Consider the following 19,919-nt stretch of genomic DNA (forward strand, 5'->3'; position numbering starts at 1 on the left):
CTCCAGGACACACAGCTCACCCGGCTTCCACCTTCCTGGGTCTGACCTCGGAGCCTTCAGCCTCCTCTGCCCCTCCGTGCGCTTCCCCCAGTCAGTCTGCCCAGGAGGGGTCCTCGGGAAGCCAGAGGGTCCTGCACCCCAACTCCGCAGTCAGACGGGACTCTCAGCCAGCCAGTAACACAGAAGGTTTATTAGACGACAGGAACATGGTCTAACACAGAGCTTGTAGGTGCAGAGAACAGGACCCCTCAGCCGGGTCCATTTTGGGGGGCCGTGAGCCAGACAACCCCGTCTGCCCTTCACTCTATGTCCCCAGCCAGCCCCAAACTGAAACTCTCTCCAGCCCCTCCTCCTCTGGGCTTTGTCCCTTTCCCGGGCCAGGAGGTCACCGGATTCCTTTGTTCTCCAACCCTTTAGCTCTCACCTTACAGCGGGGAAGGGCCAGGCCATCCGTGGCCAGGAAACAGGGTGTCGGCCATTCTCTGTGTCCAGACCCCTGCCCACACCTGCCCTCTAGGGCTCTGCAAGGATCATACACCCTTATCCCACCCCCTAGATACTTAAGAACTGCCTAGGGGAAACTGAGGCACCCCCACACTATTCAGAGGAAACATTAAGAACAGTCCCGCTCCGTCACAGCTCCCAGCCTATGTCTCGGACGAGAGAGAACAGACGGCATCGGACAGGCAGGGAAAACAATGAGACAATACCAGACAGGACGTGATCTCAGCACACCAGCAGCCCCACGGCACTCGAGTTTTTCCAAGGTGTCCGTGAGTCCGTCACACCGTGGTATCTGTTTTTTTCACGCTCTGCCCAATAAGCTTGGCGTGTTTTTCTAAGTGGCCTTGCAAACCCCAGGGCTTGGGCAGCCTGGATGAAATCAAATGACCCGCAAGACAACACGTAAAATCACCATGCAGCAGCCCTGAAATCCCTGCAGGCATTCGTACAGCCCGTACCCAGCGCAACGGATCCCGCTTAGAGATCGGCAGGGGTTTGATGATACAGCGGGCCTGGGCTGAGCGTATCCAGTCTGCTGCTCTAGCAACAAATAAACAGATCGGCTCCGCTCAAGAGAGACCCTGACCACAAATGCCGGTGAGAACAGAGGAGGCCCGGCCCCGGTGCGCTCCGTGCCCAGCAACTCCGACCACGACACACACGCACAAGAAAAATACACCAAACGGAAAACCTGCCGCTGCTGTGCCAGGCACTGCACAGACCCCCCCGCCCTCCCCCCCCATCCGAGATTGGGGTCCCCCGTGGTGCCAGGTACTGCACAGACCCTCTATCCCAGATTGGGGTCCCCCGTGGTGCCAGGCACTGCACAGACCCTTCATCCGAGATAGGGGTTTAACCACTAGACCCCCACAACCCCAAGCTGGGGACAGAACCCAGGAGTCGTGGCTCCCAGCCGCCCTGCTCTAACCCACTAGATCCCACTCCTTTCCCAGGGCCAGGAAGAGAACCCAGGAGTCCTGTGTAACCCAGTTGTCCTGTGTAACCCAGTTCTGGTGCCAGGCACTGCACAGACCCTCCATCCGAGATTGGGGTCCCCCGTGGTGCCAGGCACTGCACAGACCCTCCATCAGAGATTGGGGTCCCCGTGGTGCCAGGCACTGCACAGACCCTCCATCCGAGATTGGGGTTCCCCGTGGTGCCAGGCACTGCACAGACCCTCCATCCGAGATTGGGGTTCCCCCATGCTGCCAGGCACTGCACAGACCCCGCCCCCCGAGATTGGGGTTCCCCCATGCTGCCAGGCACTGCACAGACCCCACCCCCTGAGATTGGGGTTCCCCCATGCTGCCAGGCACTGCACAGACCTCCCCATCCAAGATTGGGGTGCCAGGCACTGCACAGGGCCCCCACATTGTGCCAGGTGACATGCTGACCCCATATCTGAGATCAGGGGCTCCCCATTGTGCCGGGTGCTGTCCAGACCTCCCCGGTCTGAGATAAGGACCACCTGACTCCCTGGGCCGGGGCCTAGGACGTGCCGAGAGGGAGCGGCCCCGGTTAAACCAGGGGGGCCCGGGGCATCCCCGAGTGCCAGGCACTCCAATCGGGCTCCATGGGGAACCCCAGCCCGGCTGCACTCGCGGGGCGGGGCCTGTCCTACAAGGCCCCACGCAGCCCGGCCCCGGGGTGACCTGGCCAGGCCCAGGAGCATCTCAGCCCCGGAGGGACACAACTGTGCCCTCGCCCGGCCCAGGGCTGGGGGGAAACCGAGGCACCGGGCAGGGACAGAGCAAGTTAGTTGCAGAGTTCCAGATGGAACCCAGGAGTCCTGGCTCCCACACCCTCTACTCCCCTCCCAGAGCCAGGGAGAGAACTCAGGAGTCCGGGCTCCCCGCCCCCATTGCTCTAACCCCCCAGCCCCCCTTCCCCTCCCAGAGCCAGGGAGAGAACCCAGGAGTCCTGGCTCCCAGCCCCCCTGCTCTCACCCACCAGCCCCCCTTCCCCTCCCAGAGCCAGGGAGAGAACCCAGGAGTCCTGGCTCCCAGCCCCCCCTGCTCTCACCCACCAGCCCCCTTTCCCCTCCCAGAACTGGGGAGGGAACCCAGGAGTCCGGGCTCCCCGCCCCCACTGCTCTAACCCCCCAGCCCCCACTGCCCTCCCAGAGCCGGGGAGAGAACCCAGGAGTCCGGGCTCCCAGTCCCCCCTGCTCTAACCCACCAGCCCCCACTCCCCTCCCAGAGCCAGGAAAAGAACCCAGGCGTCCGGGTTACTGCGGGGGAGGGAGGGGAGGAAGGGCTGCTCCTCCTCCTCTCGCGAGAGCTTGTACCTCCCATGTTCCCGAGAGGAGAGTTGTAAACAGAAGGAGCCAGAGAGGAGACCCCCCCCCAGCCAGAGGGGGACCCCTGTTCCTGACTCAGCCCTGCTCCAGGGGACAGACCCTCTGCGCCTCCATGAGCCAGCACTGACCAGGGGAGGCACCCCCAGCCAGCCAGAGCAGGTCAGTGCGGGGGTGGCCCCCCACTTAGACACCCCCTAGATAAGGGGGTGCTGCTGGGGAGGGGGGCTGAAAGGAGAGGGGGGATGCTGAGGAGGGGAGACTGATAGAAGGGATCCCCCCATCTGGGGAGGGGGTGCTGCAGGGTTTTGGGATCTCCCTTTGGGGAGGGGGTCCTGTGGGGACTGGGGGCTCAGACAGAGGAAACCATACTCGGTCCAGCCAGAACAGGGGGGTAATGCCAAGGGTGCATCTCAGCGCCCCGTGTCACCCACCGCCCTGCCCCAGAGGTGGCTGCATCTCAGTGCCGGGCGAGGGGTCCCTGTGTCACCCGCCGCCCCGCCCCAGAGGTGGCCACATCTCAGTGCCGGGCGAGGGGTCCCCGTGTCACCCGCCGCCCTACCCCAGAGTGGCCGCATGCCGGGCGAGGGGTCCCCGTGTCACCTGCTGCCCGCCCCAGAGATGGCCGCATCTCAGCGCCGGACGAGGGGTCCCCGTGTCACCCGCCGCCCCGCCCCAGAGGTGGCCACATCTCAGTGCCGGGCGAGGGGTCCACGTGTTACCCGCCGCCCCGCCCCAGAGGTGGCCGCATCTGAGTGCCGGGCGAGGGGTCCCCGTGTCACCCACCGCCCTGCCCCAGAGGTGGCCACATGCTGGGCGAGGGGTCCCCGTGTCACCTGCCGCCCCTCCCCAGAGGTGGCCGCTTCTCAGCGCCGCGCGAGGGGTTCCCGTGTCACCCGCCGCCCCGCCCCAGAGGTGGCCGCGTCTCAGCGCCAGGCGAGGGGTCCCCGTGTCACCCGCCGCCCCGCCCCAGAGGTGGCCGCGTCTCAGCGCCAGGCGAGGGGTCCCCGTGTCACCCGCCGCCCCGCCCCAGAGGTGGCCGCGTCTCAGCGCCAGGTGAGGGGTCCGCGTGTCACCTGCCGCCCCGCCCCAGAGGTGGGCGCATCTCAGTGCCGGGCGAGGGGTCCCCGTGTCACCCGCTGCCCCGCCCCAGAGGTGGCTGCATCTCAGCACTGATTGAGGGCAGTCCTGAAGCAGCTCCCTGGTCCCATGGCTCCCCACACACACGGCTCCCCTCACACTCGTGCCCTGGTGTAGGGAAAAGGGGCTCAGTTTGCATGACCCCTTCAGCCCTCAGACTGGCAGCATGGGCTAGCGGGCACGGCCTGAGACTTGGGACGCCCAGATTCTGTTCCCAGCTCGGCCACTGACCTGCTAGGCAAGTCCCAGCACCTCCGTGCCTCGGTTTCCCTTCCCCACCCATCGTCCGTCTCGCTTAGTTAGCTTGTAAGCTTTCAGAGTAGGGACAGCCCCGTGTGCCTCCGATGCCCGACCGCCTGGGGGACCCCAATCTCGCTGCAGTCCCCAATCTTAGAACTGGACTGAGACCCTCCCAACTCATGTCACCCGGGTGCCAGCTGGGAAATTCCCCCCCAGTCCTGGCCCTGCCCACTTCCCAGCCAGCTCTTCGTTCCCGCTCTTGGCCATTACCCCGTCAGCGCCCCTGAACTTTGCTCCATGGTTCAGTGCCGCTGGCACGGGGAGGCTCCTGGCAGCCAGGCCGCTGCACCCGCAGCTGGGCTGAGCCAAGCGCCTCCCAGCCTGGGCCAGGAGACCAAGAGCGTCGGCCTCCGGTCCACGCCCAGACCTGTTCGGGCAGGGCTCCCCGCACCTCCCTCCAGCTGAGTGCAGGGCCCCTGGGGGGCCGGGCCCTGCGCTGACCCCACCTTCCGGCCGAGATCGGGGCCCCCGCGTTGTGCCATTTCATCAAGAGGGAGTGGTGTTTAGCGGTTAGAGGGGGCTGGGAGCCAGGGCTCCTGGGGCCCCTCCCCGGCTCTGGGAGGGGAGAGGGGGCTGGTGGGTTAGAGCAGGGGGGGTGGGAGCCAGGACTCCTGGGTTCTGTCCCGGAGGGGAGTGGGATCTAGTGGGTTAGAGGAGGAGCGACGGCCGATGGACCCCAGCTGGGATCGGGGCCCCCGCTTACCTCACTGCCAGTGCCCGCCTCACGTCTGCCTGCCACAGCGCTGCCTCGTGGGCGCTCAAAGGGCCCTTTGTCCCGGCTGCGAGCCCCGGGGCCGTCTCTCCGGGCAAACAGGCTGCTGCCAATCCGGCAGCTGCCCTCCGGGGACGCGATGCGGGGGGGCAGATCCGAGACTCCCAACGGGGCCTGACCGGGCCTGGCCACCCTGCCCCTCTGGCCTCAGTTTCCCCTCACGCCCCGTGTTGTGGAAGGTCTTCGGGGCAGGGACGGTCTCTGACAGGGGGGTGCGTGCCGGCTCTCCCCCGCCAGGCTCCCGCCTCTCCCCCTTGCAGGGCTCCGCCGGCCGCCAGGATGTGGCCCGAGCGCGCCTTCCCCAGCCCCGTCGCGGCCCTCCTGCTCCGCACCTGCCTGCTGCTGCCCCCGGCGGACGCCTACATCCACGCGGTGAGTGGCCGAGGGCCGGGCCCCGGGGGGAGGGGGGAGAGTGTGGGGGCAGGGACCCCAGAATGGGGGGGAACCGGAGCCTCTCTCCTGCCAGCCTGATCCTTCTCCCCGTCCCGACAGGTGAGGGATCACAATGCCAGCATGGACTTCTCAGACCTGCCCGCCCTCTTCGGGGCCCTGCTGCCCAGGGAAGGACTCGTGGTGCGTAGCCGCAAGATCCAGCGGTCTGGTGGTCAGAGCAGGGGGGCTCCAGGATGCCTGGAGCCTCACCCCAGCTCTGGGAGGGGAGTGGGGTCCAGTGGGTTAGAGCAGGGGAGGGCCTGAGAGCCAGGACTCCTGGGTTCTCTGCCCGGCTCTGGGAGAGGAGTGGGGACTGGTGAGTTAGAGCAGGGGGGCTCCAGGATGCCTGGGTTCTCTCCCCGGCTCTGGGGGGGGAGTGGGGTCCAGTGGGTTAGAGCGGGGGGGGGGGCCCTGAGAGCCAGGACTCCTGGGTTCTCTCCCCGGCTCTGGGAGGGGAGTGGGGCTGGTGGGTCAAAGCAGGGGGGCTGGGAGCCAGGATTCCTGGGTTCTCTTCTCGGTTTATCCTGCCTGGCTGCAGGCCTGTGTGGTACTGACTCAGATGTCCTGCTTTGCTCCAGGGCTACCTGGTGGAGGCCAAGCCCACCAACGCCTGTCAGCCCATCGAGGGGCCCCCGGACTCCAGCAACGCCACCCGGTTCATCGCCCTTATTCGCAGATACGAATGCAACTTCGACATCAAGGTGGGGGAGGTCTCGGGGGGCAGTGACGGGGAGCTGGGGGGCAGCCGTGGGGGAGCCCAGCCCAAAGACGGGACCTCCAGACAGATCCTGTCCTGACCTCCCACCCAGGTTGTGCCCTGAACCACGAGGTCTGATAGCCCTTCTCACACATCTGCTGAGCTCAGGACTCCTGGGTTCTCCCCCAGCTCTGGGAGGGGACTGGGGCTGGGGGGTTAGGGCCGGGGGGCCAGGAGCCAGGACTCCTGGGTTCTCTCCCTGGCTGCGGGAGGGCGCTGCCCCCCCTGACCTGTCCCCCGCACCCCCCTCTAGGTGTTGCACGCACAGCAGGCCGGGTTCGACGCCGCCGTGGTGCATAACACGGGCTCCGACAAACTGCTCAACATGGCCTGGAATGATGGTGAGTGGGCAGGGGAGGGGCTTTCCCTAGGCTCCGCCCCCAAGTTCTGGCATGGGGGGGTTACTCTCAGGGCTCCCCAGGGAGGCACTCCGCCCCCCATGTGCAGGCTGGATTGTGGCAGCTCCTACCAGCAGGGGTGCAGGAGTGAGACTCCCGCTCTCCGCCCCCAATTGGCTCCCCCCACTGCCAGGATCCGCCCGGTCCACCTCCCCTGCTGCTGGGGTCCCCACGCCGCCCACCTCCCCCCCGGGGGAGCTCTGGCAGAGCGAACCCACTGCCTGAGGGGTTAACGTCCCCCGGGTGTGGGTCAAGAAGTTCTCTGTGGGCCTGGCTGAGCCCCTCTGCCATCTCTCTGCCCCACAGAGAGGATTCGGGAGCAAATCGCTATCCCGTCGGTCTTCGTGGGGGAGACAGCCTCCGACTACCTGCGCTCCAAGTTCAGCTATGAGAAGGGGTAGGCACCTGCCCGCCTGCGGGGGGGGCGCTGTGGGGCCTGGGCCCCCTGCAGAGAAACGCCTTGAGCCATGGGAGACCCCCATCTTCCTCCTGTCCCCACCACAGCCCCCGAGCCTGGAGGAATCCCAGCGGGGGCCAGGCCCCCCGCTCGGAGCGCATGTGGTGTGTCACCCACGGGACAGACGGGCGTGGCGTACCTTGCTTTCCCTGGGTGCCCCCCAGGTGCTCCATCAGTAGGGAGGGGAGTGGGGGCTGGTGGGTTAGAGCAGGGGGGGCTGGGAGCCAGGACTCCTGGGTTCTCTCCCTGGCTCTGGGAGGGGGGTGGGGGCTGGTGGGTTAGAGCAGGGGGGGCTGGGAGCCAGGACTCCTGGGTTCTCTCCCCGGCTCTGGGAGGGCAGTGGGGGCTGGTGGGTTAGAGCAGGGGGGGCTGGGAGCCAGGACTCCTGGGTTCTCTCCCTGGCTCTGGGAGCGCAGTGGGGGCTGGTGGGTTAGAGCGGGGGGTGGGAGCCAGGACGCCTGGGTTCTGGTCTGGAGGCAGAGTGGGGGCTAGTGGCCAGCATCTCCACCCTGACTGACCCCACTGTCTCCGGTCCCCCAGCGCACACATTATCCTGATCCCTGAGTACATTTTCCCGCTGGGCTATTACCTCATCCCCTTCACCGGCGTGGTCGGCATCATCATCGCCGTGATGTGCACCATCCTGGTGAGTGACGTCCCACCGCACTGTGCGGGGCAAGGGGCGGGAGAGCCAGGACTCCTGGGTTCTCTCCCCGGCTCTGGGAGGGGAGCGGGGGCTGGTGGGTTAGAGCCGGGGGTGGGGCGGGAGAGCCAGGACTCCTGGGTTCTCTCCCCGACTCTGGGAGGGGAGCGGGGGCCGGTGGGTTAGAGCAGGGGCGGCTGGGAGCCAGGACTCCTGGGTTCTCTCCCCGGCTCTGGGAGGGGAGCGGGGGCTAGGGGGTTAGATGGGGGTCTGGGAAGTCTTGGAACCGCCTCACCCCCCCGGTCTGGCTGGCAGATCGTACGCTGTGTGCAGCACCGGAAGAGGCTGCGGCGTCACCGGCTCTCGAAGGATCAGCTGAGGAAAATCCCTGTCCACAAGTATCAGAAAGGTAACTGGCCCCCAGGGGGCCCCCCCTCTGGGAGTCAGGGCTGCCCCCAATGCCCCAGAGCGGCGCTAGGGGGTGCTGTGTGCAGGGGGCTCAGCGGCGGGGGCCTCTCCCCGGGCGGGCAGGGCCCCCAATGTCCCAGCAGGAGGCCTAAGCCGGTCCCTAGAGGTGGCCGCAGCATGGGGGGGTCTTGGGGCTGGCCCTGAGCCCTCTTTATCCTGGCACCCCCACCCCAGGGATGGCCTCTCGGGTGGCAGGGCAGGGCCCTTCCCAGCATGCAGTGGGCATAATGGGAGCAGAGCACTGCATGCTGGGACGTCCCCCAGCCCAGCCCAGCCCAAAACTGCCCCTCACCCATCCAGGCTGCAGTACGGCCTCTCCCCAGCAGAGGGGCCCCCTGCCCCATGGCAGTCTGTCCTTCCGCAGCCCCTTTTGGATCCCAAGGCGGGGCCGGCCGGCCACCAGATCCCGTCCCCTCACACTATGGGGAGGGGGCAGATCAAAGGAACAATCCCTCCAGCTGGGAGGCAGCCGGGAGGGGTCCAAGGGTGCCCCCTTGTGGGTGCAGGAGAGGGGAAGCTGGGGGCTGTGGGTTCCTCCACAGATGTGGGGTGCCTGTCTGAGCCCCAGCACGGGACGCTGGAAAGTCCCAGGTTCCGTGCGAGGCAGGTGGGGGGGGTCAATCGCCCCGTGTCCGGCTTCCAGCAGCCAAACCCCAAGCGGGGAGGCGTCAGGCCGGGGAGCGAGCGGCTGTGACCGAGGGTGTGAGACCGGCTCTGAGCGTTTTCCCCCGCCCCCCAGTACGCCCCCGCCTCAGCTCCCAGCCCCCTTTGCAGCCTCTGGGCTCACATATCTACTGCGTGTTTTGGGGGACCCCCGAGTCACCCACTTTCCCCTGTGTCAAACCCGGGCTGGGATTCCTTGCATGCTCACTGCAGGCTCACACTCTGGGAGCCAGGATGCCTGGGTTCTCTCCCCGGCTCTGGAAGGGGAGTGGGGGCTGGGGGTTAGAGCAGGGGGGGCTGGGAGCCAGGACGCCTGGGTTCTCTCCCCCTGCTGCAGCAGCCGGTTCAGCCCTGTCCCAGCTCTGGAGTGGGGGGGCGCTAACCGCAGTGACTGAGGACTTGTCACCTCATGGCTGTGAAATGTTTCCCCAGGCTGTCAGGCCGGGGAGGGGGGGGGGCACTCTGGGGTCAGCCTGCCCTGCTGGCTCCAGTCCCCGATGCTGAGACACCCACCCCCTCCCCGGGCTGTGGGAGCCCCCCGTCCCCCATGGACTGAGCTCCCCACAGTCTCTGGGGGGCCCTGGGCAGGCAGGAGTCAGGGGCAGGTTTCCTCGCCGGCCCCCCCAAGTCTTGGATCTCTGCCCTCCAGATCCAGCTGCTGCGGGTTCCCTGTGGTGGGGGGAATGGGGCGGGGGCTTCCCTGGCTGATGCTTGTGGCTCTGGCTTCCTGCTGCTGCCAGCCCTTGCCCAGCCTCCAGGGTTAGAGCAGGGGGGCCTGGGAGCCCGGACTCCTGGGTTCTCTCCTGGCTCTGGGAGGGGAGTGGGGGCTGGTGGGCCAGAGCAGGGGGGGCTGGGAGCCAGCACTCCTGGGTTCTCTCCCGGCTCTGGGAGGGGAGTGGGGCCTGGCGGGTTAGACTAGGGAGGGGCTGGGAGCCAGGACACCTGGGTTCTCTCCCTGGCTGTGGGAGGAGAGTGGGGCCTGGTGGGTTAGAGTAGGGGGAGCTGGGAGCCAGGATTCCTGGGTTCTATTTCTGCCATTAGAAGGGGGCAGGGAGGCAAAAAATACCTCCTGGCTCTCAGCCCCCTCCCTTCTAGCCCCCAGCCCCCAGATCCCTCCCAGAACTGGTGAGAGAACCGAGGAGTCCTGGCTCCCAGGTTCTAGCCCTCAGTCTCCCCCTCCCCCTCAAGCTGTCAGCAGAACCCAGGCGTCCTGCTTCCCAGGGAGCTGTTGCAGCCGTTTCACCGCCTGGCGGGGCGGCTGAGCGGGGCGCTCTCGGGTTGAGTAAGCGCCAGGGGAGGAAGCGATAGGGGAGCGCTCGCATTTACCTTATAAGGGCTTGAGCCGGAGCGGCTGGGTTTACTCCGCAGCCCCCTCTGACCGCTTCCCCTCCCGGGCAGGCGCTGGGGCGGGAGCCGGAGCTTCCTGTTTTCGCTGAGACGCTCGAGCCCTGGAGCTGAAATGGGCCTTGGGTCCCAGCCCTCTGTCATCCAATGCAGCCTCCTCTGGGGCGGGGCGGCGGGATACACAGGGACCCCTCATCCAGCACTGAGATGCAGCCACCTCTGGGGCAGGGCAGCGGGTGACATGGGGACCCCTTGCCTGGCCCTGAGATGCAGCCACCTCTGGGGCGGGGCGGGGCGGCTGGTGACACAGGGACCCCCTCGCCCGGCGCTGAGATGCGGCCACCTCTTTCATTGCTCCTAAGTCCCAACAGACTAAGCACAATTCTAGACCTGTCCCCAGGACTCCTGGGTTCTCTCCCCAGCTCGGGGAGAGGAGCGGGGCCTGGTGGGTCGGAGCAGAGGGGGCTGGGAGCCAGGACTCCCGGGATGCAGGGCTGTTATCCTCTCACTGTATGAGCTTGCCCTGGTCCCACCCCCTCCCTGTGCCTCAGTTTCCCCCATATGTCAGGGCTAACGGCTCCCTCCCGTCTCTCTGCCAGGGGACGAGTATGACGTCTGCGCCATCTGTCTGGATGAGTACGAGGAGGGAGACCGGCTGCGGATCCTGCCCTGTGCCCACGGTGAGGACGCCTGGGTTCTCCCTCCGGCTCTGGGAGGGGAGGGGGGCTGGGGGTTTAGAGCAGGGAGGGGCTGGGAGCCAGGACGCCTGGGTTCCACTCCTGGTGGCGGGGTGTAACTGCCGTCCCCCTCCCCCAGCCTATCACTGCCGGTGCGTGGACCCCTGGCTGACGCAGACCAAGAAGACCTGCCCGGTGTGCAAGCAGCGTGTGCTGCGGACGGCCGAGGACTCAGACTCGGAGGGCGAGGGCCACCAGCGGGGCGAGGAGGAGGAGCCCCACTCGGAGCGAACCCCACTGCTGGGCCCCTCCTCCACTGCCAGCACCCCCTCCTTCGGCAGCATGGCCGAGGCGCGGGGCCCGCCCTCCGGCCAGGAAGGCTCTGAGGAGGGGCCCCTGGCCACCCCCCAGGGGCAGCCCCCTGACGGCCTGGGGGACAGCATTCTTGTCTGACCCCCCGGACGGACTCCCCAGGGGGCCTCTACCCCCAAGCTTTCTTTGTATTTTAAACTGTGCACAAAACAGGGGCCCCTGCCAGGGATCCAGGCTTGGACCCCCTTCCTGTGGGACTGGGGTGACCCCCAGCTTCCCTTCGGACCTGCAGCCCTGCCCCGGGGGATCGATTACGTGCCAAGGCTGTGGGACACAGGGTGTCAGGGCTTTGCAGGACGGTGGGGGGGCTTGGGGGCACAGCTCGGGGTATGAGGGGCATGGGAGGAGATGGATTCTCTCCCCTGTCCCAGAGGGGAGTGGGGGCTGGTGGGTTAGAGCAGGGGCAGTGGGGGTGGGAGCAGAAGCCAGGACTCCTGGGTTCTCAGCGGGGGGGAGGGGGAAGCACACAGCCCTGAAGAAACCAGCCACCCTTCCCCCCTCCGGGGCTCAGCAGCCGGCTGGGTGTAAACACTGTGGCCAGGTGACATTCCTGCCTGGGCCTGGGCCCTGCTCCTGGCCTCCCCCTGGGGGCACCCGCCCCACTTCGCACCAGCTGTTGGGATTAGGGAGAGGGGGCTTTGGCCAGCTGCCACTGCCCCCTTGCCCCATTTCATGGTCCCGCAGCAGGACGCAGGGGCAGGCCCACTCTTTCTAGGGCAGAGAGCAGGGAGGAGGGGGGGTAGAGACCACGCTGGCCCCCACTCTAGGCTAGAAGAATGTGGCTGTACCCTGGGAGCAGTGGGAAGCTTTGGCTACCATATGCCGGGGGGGGGGGTACCTATAATTCCATGGGGTATAGCCCATCTGTCTGGCTCAGGAGTCTGTCCTGCTGAAGCCCCCAGGCAGGATGGACTAAAGCCAGACCTGTCCTTGCCCCCAGTGGCTACCTCCCCGGTTAGGAGGCTAGCAGGGGGCAGGGACTGCTTTCCTTTAGCGTCATGGGCCCCCCCTCCTGCAGGGCTCCCCTGTCTCCGCCACACCCCCCTTTAACCTGAGAGCCATTTCAGCCCTTCCTTCTTAGCCCCAGGGGCCAGCCCGACCCCAGCTCCTGCTTTTGATTTGCAGGTGTGACTTAACTGGGGGTGCAGCATGGTTCCCCCCCACCTTCACTCTGCAGAGTCCTGGACCAAAATGGGGGGGTGCCACTGCCCTCCTCCTGTTTGTGCTTTTAGCCCCCCAGGGGGTCTTATGGACCATTAACACCTTGTCTGTCTGTCCCTGCCCCAGCCCATGGGGCCTGTTCCCTTCACACTATGACCCATAACCCCCAGGGGGGGTTTACTGGAGCTCATTCCTTGGCTGCTTTTTTTAACCAATTGTGGGGTGGGTCACGCCAGGCACCCCGGGGTCAGCAGCACCCAGGGCACGCCTGGCAGGTCAGGGCACCTCTTCGAATAAAAGATACTTGCCCTGTATTGACTGGTGCCTCTTTGGGGTCGTGTGCACTGGGCAGGGGGCCGGGCTGGGTGCAAGGCAGAGACATGCTGCACACACCATCGCCCCCCTCCCCCCAGCACACTGTAGGTAACCCCCTTTCGTCCCGCAGTGCCGGAGTCCGGAGGGGCTGCGACTGGGGGGGCACTGTTTCAGAGCCAGCCCCAGTGGATGGGGGCGGGGGGGAAGGACTCAACTGGATGCAGGTCAGACACGCGCTCCTGGGTGGCTCGCTCACACGCAGCGGGCGCAGGGCAGGGTGTTTAAGACGACTTCTTCGTTGGCAGCAACGAGGTTCTTCAGTCCAGGAAGGTCTGGAGCCGCTCAGCTGGGGGCTCCCCCCAGGCCAGGCCCAGCCCAGCCCCCCTGCCAACCTTGCACAACTGGGGCTGCGCAGACCCCCCTGCCTCAAGCACCGTACACAGCTGGGAGGGGGAAACCAGCCCCAGGCCTTCCCCCTGTGTGCAAGGACCAGGAATAGAACCCAGGCATCCTGACCCCCCCCCGCCCCCCAACAGCCCAGCACCCAACCCCTAGGCCTGACCCCCCTAGAGCTAGCCTCCATCTCCCTGCTGGTGCAACAGCCAGGGGAAGACCTGGCTGCAGGGATGGGCAGGAAGCCAGCCCTGGGTGCCCCACTGCCATGGGGTAGAGCCTGGGGCCCAGACCGCCCCACCTCAATGGACAGCAGCAGAGGTGGGAGTCGCCCCCCCTCCCCCCCGCAAGGCAGGATCCCTGGCCCCTCCCAATCAGCTGTTCACACCCCTCCCTGCACCATGACTCAGGCTGGGTGCAGGACTGTGCACCTCTCTCCTGCCAGCTGGGGGGGGGGGGGGGGGGGGGTGGCAAGAATCCAAGGGCAGGAATCTCCCAGGCTGCACCCCCTCCCCCAGCTGAACTCTGACTCTGCAAGCCCTTCCCTAGCCAGGGAGAGAACCCAGGAGTCCTGGCACCCAGCCCCCCCACCCCTCCGCTCTAACCCACCAGCCCCCACTCCCCTCCCAGAGCCGGGGAGAGAACCCAGGAGTCCTGGCTCCCAGCCCCCCCTGCTCTAACCCACCAGCCCCCACTCCCCTCCCAGAGCCAGGGAGAGAACCCAGGAGTCCTGAGTGCCCCCAGAGCAGACACTAGACACAGATACACCTTGAGAATTATTCAAATTTCCTTTTTATTTCTCGTTCCAATATAGTTTCCCCCCCCTTAAACCCCCCCTTCCCCCCCAAAAAAACCTACAACTGGCTTTTTTTGTTTTTTTTTAAACAACCAGAAACAATTTGGCAGCAACGAAGAGGATTTTTGTGATAGAAAAGGTGGCGGAGAGACAGGGCGGGCCAGAGTCGAGAGCCGAAAGCGAGGAATGGGGGGTGCTCCAGGCCCGGGGCGGGCGGGGGCCCGGGTGGTCCCTGCCAGGTGGGCATCAGTAGTACCGCAGCGGAGTGCCAGGCCGGCGTCAATACTGCAAGTTTCTCAAGTGATGGGCCATGTCGAAGCATTGCTTGTTCACGCAGCCGCCGTGAACGCCCTCCTTGCCCATGGCCAGCACTATCGCTGCGGGGGGAGGAGAAAAGAGGGGTGAGGGGCCAGGCTGCGACCCCCAAACTACCCTCTGCCCCCTCCCCACCATCACAGGCCAGGAATGGAAGATGACGATGGCCCCATGGGGTCTGATCCAGTCAGGTAACCCCTACCCCAGCACCTACAGGAAACCCAGGAGTCCTGGCTCCCAGCCCCCCTGCTCTAACCCACCAGCCCCCGCTCCCCTCCCAGAACTGGGGAGAGAACCCAGGAGTCCTGGCTCCTGGCCCCCCCCGCTCTAACCCCCCAGCCCCCGCTCCCCTCCCCAAGCCGGGGAGAGAACCCAGGAGTCCTGGCTCCCGCCCCCTTGCAGCTGTTCATGAAGCCTGGCCCATTATCTGGGCGATGTGGGGCTGAAGCAGCTGGATCCGGGGCCAGCTGTTGTGGGCCCCGCTGCAGGGAAAGGGGTCAGGCCTCAGGCTGGTCAGGCAGCAGCTGCTGGGAGGGAACGCCGCCCCGCTGGCTTTGGGGTGGGGAGTGGGGAAGCGAGGGCCCGACAGGCAGCCCCAGCTGCAAGAGATGGGGAGGCTGGCTGGACCCCATTCCCCTCCCAGAGCCAGGGAGAGAACCCAGGAGTCCTGGCTCCCATTCCCAGCCAGCAGACCCCGGCTGGGTGACTGGGGGTCCGCCGGGGGAAGGGAGAGGACCCAGGCGTCCGGCACTCACCCTTGTTGGTCATGCAGACTGCAATGTTGTAGGTGGGGGTCTCGCCCGTGGTCTTGGTCCGCAGGTCCATGGTGTACTCCCCCTCGATGAACAGGTTGTCCCGGATTACCGAGCACTTCATGCCCCCCAGCGTCACCCCGTTGATGAAGATGCCGCTACGGTCCTTGGCGATCAGCGTGTTCACCTCTGCCGGCTGGGGAGGGGGGCAGAGGTCAGGGGTCACCCTGGACAGGCTCAGGGAGCCCTGTCCCCCACCTCTTCTGGCACTGGGGAGAGAACCCAGGAGTCCTGGCTCCCAGACCCCTCCCAGAGCTGGGGAGAGAACCCAGGAGCCCCCAAGCAGCTGCTTTCCATGGGGTGGGGGGAGAAACAGCGGGACCCAGAGCAGCTGTCCAGTTGAACAAGCCCCCCTTCTATTCTCCGCCAGGAGACTCCTGCCCCCCACCCCTCCATCTGGGTGCAATCCAGCCATGCCCGGGGCGGGGGCATTGGCCCCCTTTGGGGGCAGAGTCTGGATCCACACTGGTCATAAAGGGGCATTAAGGGTCCTGGATTCACCCCCCCACCCCCAATCTCTCTCTCTCTGCAGCCTGGGGGGCGGGGGGAGAACAAATCCTCCTCCCACCCCCCAGTCAAGCCCAGACTCCTGCCCCCTGCAGAGTCTGGCCATAGGCAGCTGAACGGGGGGAGGGTGGGGGGTGTCTCCCCTCCTCACCCAGTTTGTTGTGGGGGCGGGATGGGGGACAGAAATGGACCCCCAATTTCACCCTCTTCCTCTAGGGGGCAGGTGGACTGAGTGGTCTTATTCCCCCCCCTTCCCTAACTTCCGCTTCTAAGAGCTTCCTGTGTCAGCAGACACCGCCCCCCCAGCCCCTCCCCCCACAGAGCTGCTGCTGCTGCCCCCCCCTCCAGAAATCTAGGTGTCCCCACCCCGCACGAAGATCCTTATCTTCGGGGGATGGGACAGGACATGGACTTGCACATTCTTGGTTTATTTCCTCTATCAGCCACCCAACCCCCCTCCCCCCCCCGTCTGCACCCCACCCCCCTCCCCCATCAGTTTCCATAGGAAACTGACAACCCTGCAATGGGGGTTTTGAGGTTTTAAACCTCTTCCTGCCCCTAAGACCAGGGGAGAGAGACCCCACCCCCACGGGGAGGGACCAGGAGGAGTCTGGGGAGGGGGTTTGTGAGCTTAGAAACAGGGGGGCTCCTTGGATGTCCCCATCACCCCTGAGAATAGATATGGGGGGCAGCCCCACCTTGCAAACTGGGGGAGGGTCCAGAGCACAATCCACTCTCCTCCCAGAGCCAGAAAAAGAACCCAGGAGTCCTGGGTCGCAGCCCCCCTGCTCTGACCCACCAGCCCCCACTGGCCTGCCAGAGACAGGGAGAGAACCCAGCAGTTCGGGAGGAAACAGGATTTTGGGGGGGGGGTTCCCCATGGATGTTATGGGCTTTGGCAAACCCCAGCCCAACCTTTAACAGCCCCGGCCAGGATATGAGACCAGCACCACACCCCCCTGCACCCAGGGCCAGCCACGTGCCAGAATCCAGCCAGCTGGGGCCCTGCCGAGCGCCCCTCCCAGTATAAAGTTCCGGACATTGGGGGAAAGGGGGGGGTGCAGAGGGGTCCCAATACATGAGCAGCAGGTCCCTGGCCCAACCTCGGGGGTGGGGGCAGAGCCTGGGGGGTAACGGGCAGGGAGGGGAAGTGTCCACCCCTCCATATTCTCCAACCCAGTGCTTTTCACCACCCTGCCAAATCAGGGGCAGCCTCACACCCCGAATCAGTAGCACAATTGCAGGAAGTGGGGGCGGGGGGGGGAATATTTCTGTGGCAATGAGCAGCTGGGGGAGGAACAGGTTGTACCAGCTCTGTGCTGACCCAAACCCAAGTCACTTGGGGGGGAAGCGGGGGCCACCCCCCAGGATCAGAGCCACTCAGGGGACCTGACGATCACAGGCACCATCAGGATGTGGGAGATCTGGGAGAGTTTCACCAGACTCCCTCCCCTTTATGGCCAGGAGACAAGGACGTAGATACTCTCCCAGGCAGGGGCCCCCCGAATTCTGGGTGGTTTTCCAGGCAGAAAGCGGGGGGGGGGGGGGGAATCCGTTTTCGACACGAGTCCAGCCACCCCACTGAACAAGGATGGTTTGAAGAGGGGAAATATTTTTGCATTCCCAGCCAAATGAGAAAAGTTTCTGCAAAGAGTGAGAAAGGCAGGCCGGGAGTGGAGGCCCTGAAACGGACTTTGGTTTTGAAACAGAACTGGGGAAGCCAAAGATTTAGACCAGACCAGGCCCGGGCCCCCCCCCGCGAGAGGCGAGGCTTAACTAAAGAATGATTGTTGCAAAGCGAAGGGGGGGGGGGAGGAAAAAAAGATCTGGAAAGATTAGGAGGGAGACAGATTCAGGCCCACAGCGGCAGGCAGGCGGAGGCAGAAGGCAGAGACGTGGCAGTAAAAGGAGAGATTAAATACAGACAGACGGCTTCCTGCCCCCACCCATTTTATTAACCAAGGGGGGGAGGGAGGGGGGGAAGTCAGCTTTGCTTTCGAGAAGTTAGCAAAAGTTTCTTCTCCGCTACCCGGGATTTTTTGCACACACAGCAAATGCTCAATTTGCCTCCTGAGTCCCAGACCCCAGGCTAGCAGACCACCCCCCCCCCGCCCCGCAATCCTGGTGTCGCAAGGGGTGTGCAAATGAGAGGGGGGGGTCTATTCGGAGGGATGCCACACAAAGTTAGCCATTTTGAACTCTGTTACAGGGATGGAGAGGCCAGCTGCAGCCATGTCTGGGGTGGGGCAAGTCCCCTCACAGGGATCCCAGGCCCCAAGTTGCAGCCACCTCTGGGGCGCGGCTGGCAGCTGATCCCAGGCCCTGGCATTGAGATGCAGCCGCCTCTGGGGTACGCGGCAGCCCCCAGAACCAGGGAATCCAATTCATTCCCCAGCGCAGTAAAAAAAAAGAAAGAAAGAAAGAAAGAAAGCTAAAAACTTTCCCGCCCCTAGACGCTGGCAGATTCACTGTGGCCAGGACGGGACAAGCTGGGAAACCAGCCCTGGGCCTTCACAGGGGGCAAAAAGATAAAGATTCCTGGATCTAGGAATTTGGACCCTGGATCCAGTTCATTTTGCAGAGCCCGGGGCAGATTTAGGCCTCATCTCTTCTCCCCCCCACACCTACTCTCCCTCCCCCTTGGCCTTGAGTCATTTCCTCCTGGTAGCTGCAGGGTGGGGTGGGGCCAGGCCAGAAGGTGCCAGCTGGGTGGGTGGGAAGCAGGGAGCCGCCAGGCAGCAGGGGGCAACCCCTGTCGGGAGGGCAGCAGAGCAGAACTGGAGGCTGGAGCTGGTGGGGGGGGGTCACCCCCCCAGTCACTGTCTGATGCTTTGCAAGAGGAAGTGGGTTTTTTTGTGCACGCAGAGATCCTGCAAGGGTGAGATGGGGGAGGGGCTGGCAGTAAGAAAGGGGGGTGGGGTGGGGGGCAGCAGAGAAGGAAGTAGAGCCGCCTGGGGGCTGCAGCTCGCTGGCTGCAAACTCTGGGTTCTTCCCCCCTCCCCGCCACTTTGCAAACTTTTTTTTGTGTTTTAGCCAGTGGCCCTGGCTTCCAGGGCCGGCTACCAGAAAAGTCTCCCCCCACCCTCCATGTGCTCCCATCACATGCCGCCCCTCCCAGTTCCTCTTCTTCGCCATGGACAATCTAACCCCCCCCTTTGCCCCCAGCACCCCATTTCTGCCTCCCACGTGCTCCCCTTTTCACTCAGAGCCCTCCTTGGGAGCCGCCCCCCATAAAGACCTCTGTTCCCACCCCCCCCGATCCCCTTCTCTCCAATGCACCCCTCACCTACATACACCCCTATAATCCCCCTCCGATGCACGCCCAGGGGGTCCCCCCTTTCTGAAAGGAGCCCCCCCGGGTGCCCCCTGCCTTTCTGCAATACACCCCATCCCTCCTCCCTACCCCGCTCTTTTGCAGTACAGCCAACTATGCACCCCACCCCGCCATCCACTCTTCACCCCCACTTTAGCAATGCAAGCCTCCTCTTTCCAATGCAGCCCCCCCATCCACTCCCCCGGCCTCCCCCTCTTTGGAATCCAGCCCCCCCATCCACTCCCCCGGCCCCCCCCTTTGGAATCCGGCCCCCCCATCCACTCCCCCGGCCCCCCCCTTTGGAATCCGGCCCCTCTAGACTCTCCCCGCCCCCCCTCTCTTCCAAGGCGGCCCCCCCATAGCACTTCCGGTCCCCCTCTCTTCCAATGCAGCCCCCCCATGGCACTTCCCGCCTCCCCTCTTTGCAATCCAGCTCCCCCTGCACCCCCCCCTTTTGCAAGGCCCCTCACCGTGATGTTGCACAGCGTCTTGCCCGGGGTGGCGGCCCACACGCACGGGGTGTCCTTGTAGCCCACGATGGCCGCGTCCTGGCAGTTGCCGTCGCACATGAGGCGGTCGACGTAGCAGCTCCAGCCGCTCATGGCTGCTGCTGGGGCTGGGGAGGAGCCGGCGGCGGCGGGGGGCTGCAGCGGGAGCCGGGCGCGCGCGCGGCTGCAGAATCCCGGGAGGGGGAGAGAAAAAAAAAAAAAGAAGAAAAGGGCGCGAGACGCCGGACGCGACCGAATCAACCTCGCCCTGGAACGTGGAGGCCGCGGCGCGCGGGGCGGGGGGGCGCGCGGGCGGGGCGGGGCGGCGCGTGCGGCGGGCAGGGAGGCTCGCGCCGCTTGGAGGAGGAGCGCGGGCGCGGGGGGGGCGACCCTGGAGCCGGTGCAGCGCGCGCGCTCGGGGTGCAAAATCCGAGAGGCGTCTGGGGGGGCCCCCGGGCCGGGCGCGCGGCTTTTACAGGGGCCGACGGCCCGCCCCGCCTTTCTCCTGCGGGCGGGGCTCAGCGAGCCCCGGGATCCATCCGCGCCCCCCCCCCGCCGCCGGCTCGCCGCCCCCAGCCGGGACTATTTCGCCTTCT

General features: G+C 65.6%; 2 protein-coding genes across 3 annotated transcripts; one reads left to right on the forward strand and one right to left on the reverse strand.

The window, feature by feature from the left end:
- The first annotated feature begins 2,788 nt into the window (after window positions 1-2,788).
- RNF167 (ring finger protein 167) lies at window positions 2,789-11,563 on the forward strand. 2 transcript variants are annotated; one of them, XM_074941165.1, is made up of 10 exons: window positions 2,789-2,962; window positions 5,250-5,384; window positions 5,505-5,585; window positions 6,023-6,145; window positions 6,455-6,542; window positions 6,906-6,996; window positions 7,597-7,702; window positions 8,015-8,108; window positions 10,774-10,854; window positions 10,991-11,563. In XM_074941165.1, exons 2-10 carry the CDS (start codon window positions 5,292-5,294, stop codon window positions 11,302-11,304), a joined length of 1,071 nt encoding a protein of 356 aa, XP_074797266.1. In that variant the 5' UTR covers window positions 2,789-2,962; window positions 5,250-5,291; the 3' UTR covers window positions 11,305-11,563. The 2 variants fall into 2 exon arrangements, with proteins under 2 accessions (XP_074797266.1, XP_074797267.1); XM_074941166.1 differs by having other exon boundaries at window positions 5,273-5,384.
- A 2,455-nt stretch (window positions 11,564-14,018) lies between these two features.
- PFN1 (profilin 1) lies at window positions 14,019-19,544 on the reverse strand. The gene is made up of 3 exons (XM_074941168.1): window positions 19,306-19,544; window positions 14,959-15,151; window positions 14,019-14,265 (listed from the first exon to the last, which is right to left on the reverse strand). The coding sequence occupies exons 1-3, from the start codon at window positions 19,435-19,437 to the stop codon at window positions 14,168-14,170; spliced, it is 423 nt and encodes a 140-aa protein (XP_074797269.1). The 5' UTR covers window positions 19,438-19,544; the 3' UTR covers window positions 14,019-14,167.
- Between the last annotated feature and the right edge of the window lie 375 nt (window positions 19,545-19,919).

This window comes from Natator depressus, chromosome 28, assembly GCF_965152275.1.
Source record: "Natator depressus isolate rNatDep1 chromosome 28, rNatDep2.hap1, whole genome shotgun sequence".
NCBI lineage: Eukaryota > Metazoa > Chordata > Testudines > Cheloniidae > Natator > Natator depressus.

What these genes read in the sequence shown, in the direction of transcription:
- PFN1 (XM_074941168.1), bottom strand. Translation starts at nt 19,437, where the DNA reads ATGAGCGGCTGGAGCTGCTACGTCGACCGCCTCATGTGCGACGGCAAC. An exon ending in AGACGCTGTGCAACATCACG is followed by an intron (nt 15,152 to 19,305) that starts GTGAGGGGCCTT and finishes CCCCCTCCCCAG; the next exon opens with CCGGCAGAGGTGAACACGCT. An exon ending in AGTCTGCATGACCAACAAGG is followed by an intron (nt 14,266 to 14,958) that starts GTGAGTGCCGGA and finishes CTCCCCCCGCAG; the next exon opens with CGATAGTGCTGGCCATGGGC.
- RNF167 (XM_074941165.1), top strand. Translation starts at nt 5,292, where the DNA reads ATGTGGCCCGAGCGCGCCTTCCCCAGCCCCGTCGCGGCCCTCCTGCTC. An exon ending in CAACATGGCCTGGAATGATG is followed by an intron (nt 6,543 to 6,905) that starts GTGAGTGGGCAG and finishes TCTGCCCCACAG; the next exon opens with AGAGGATTCGGGAGCAAATC. An exon ending in GATCCTGCCCTGTGCCCACG is followed by an intron (nt 10,855 to 10,990) that starts GTGAGGACGCCT and finishes CCCCTCCCCCAG; the next exon opens with CCTATCACTGCCGGTGCGTG.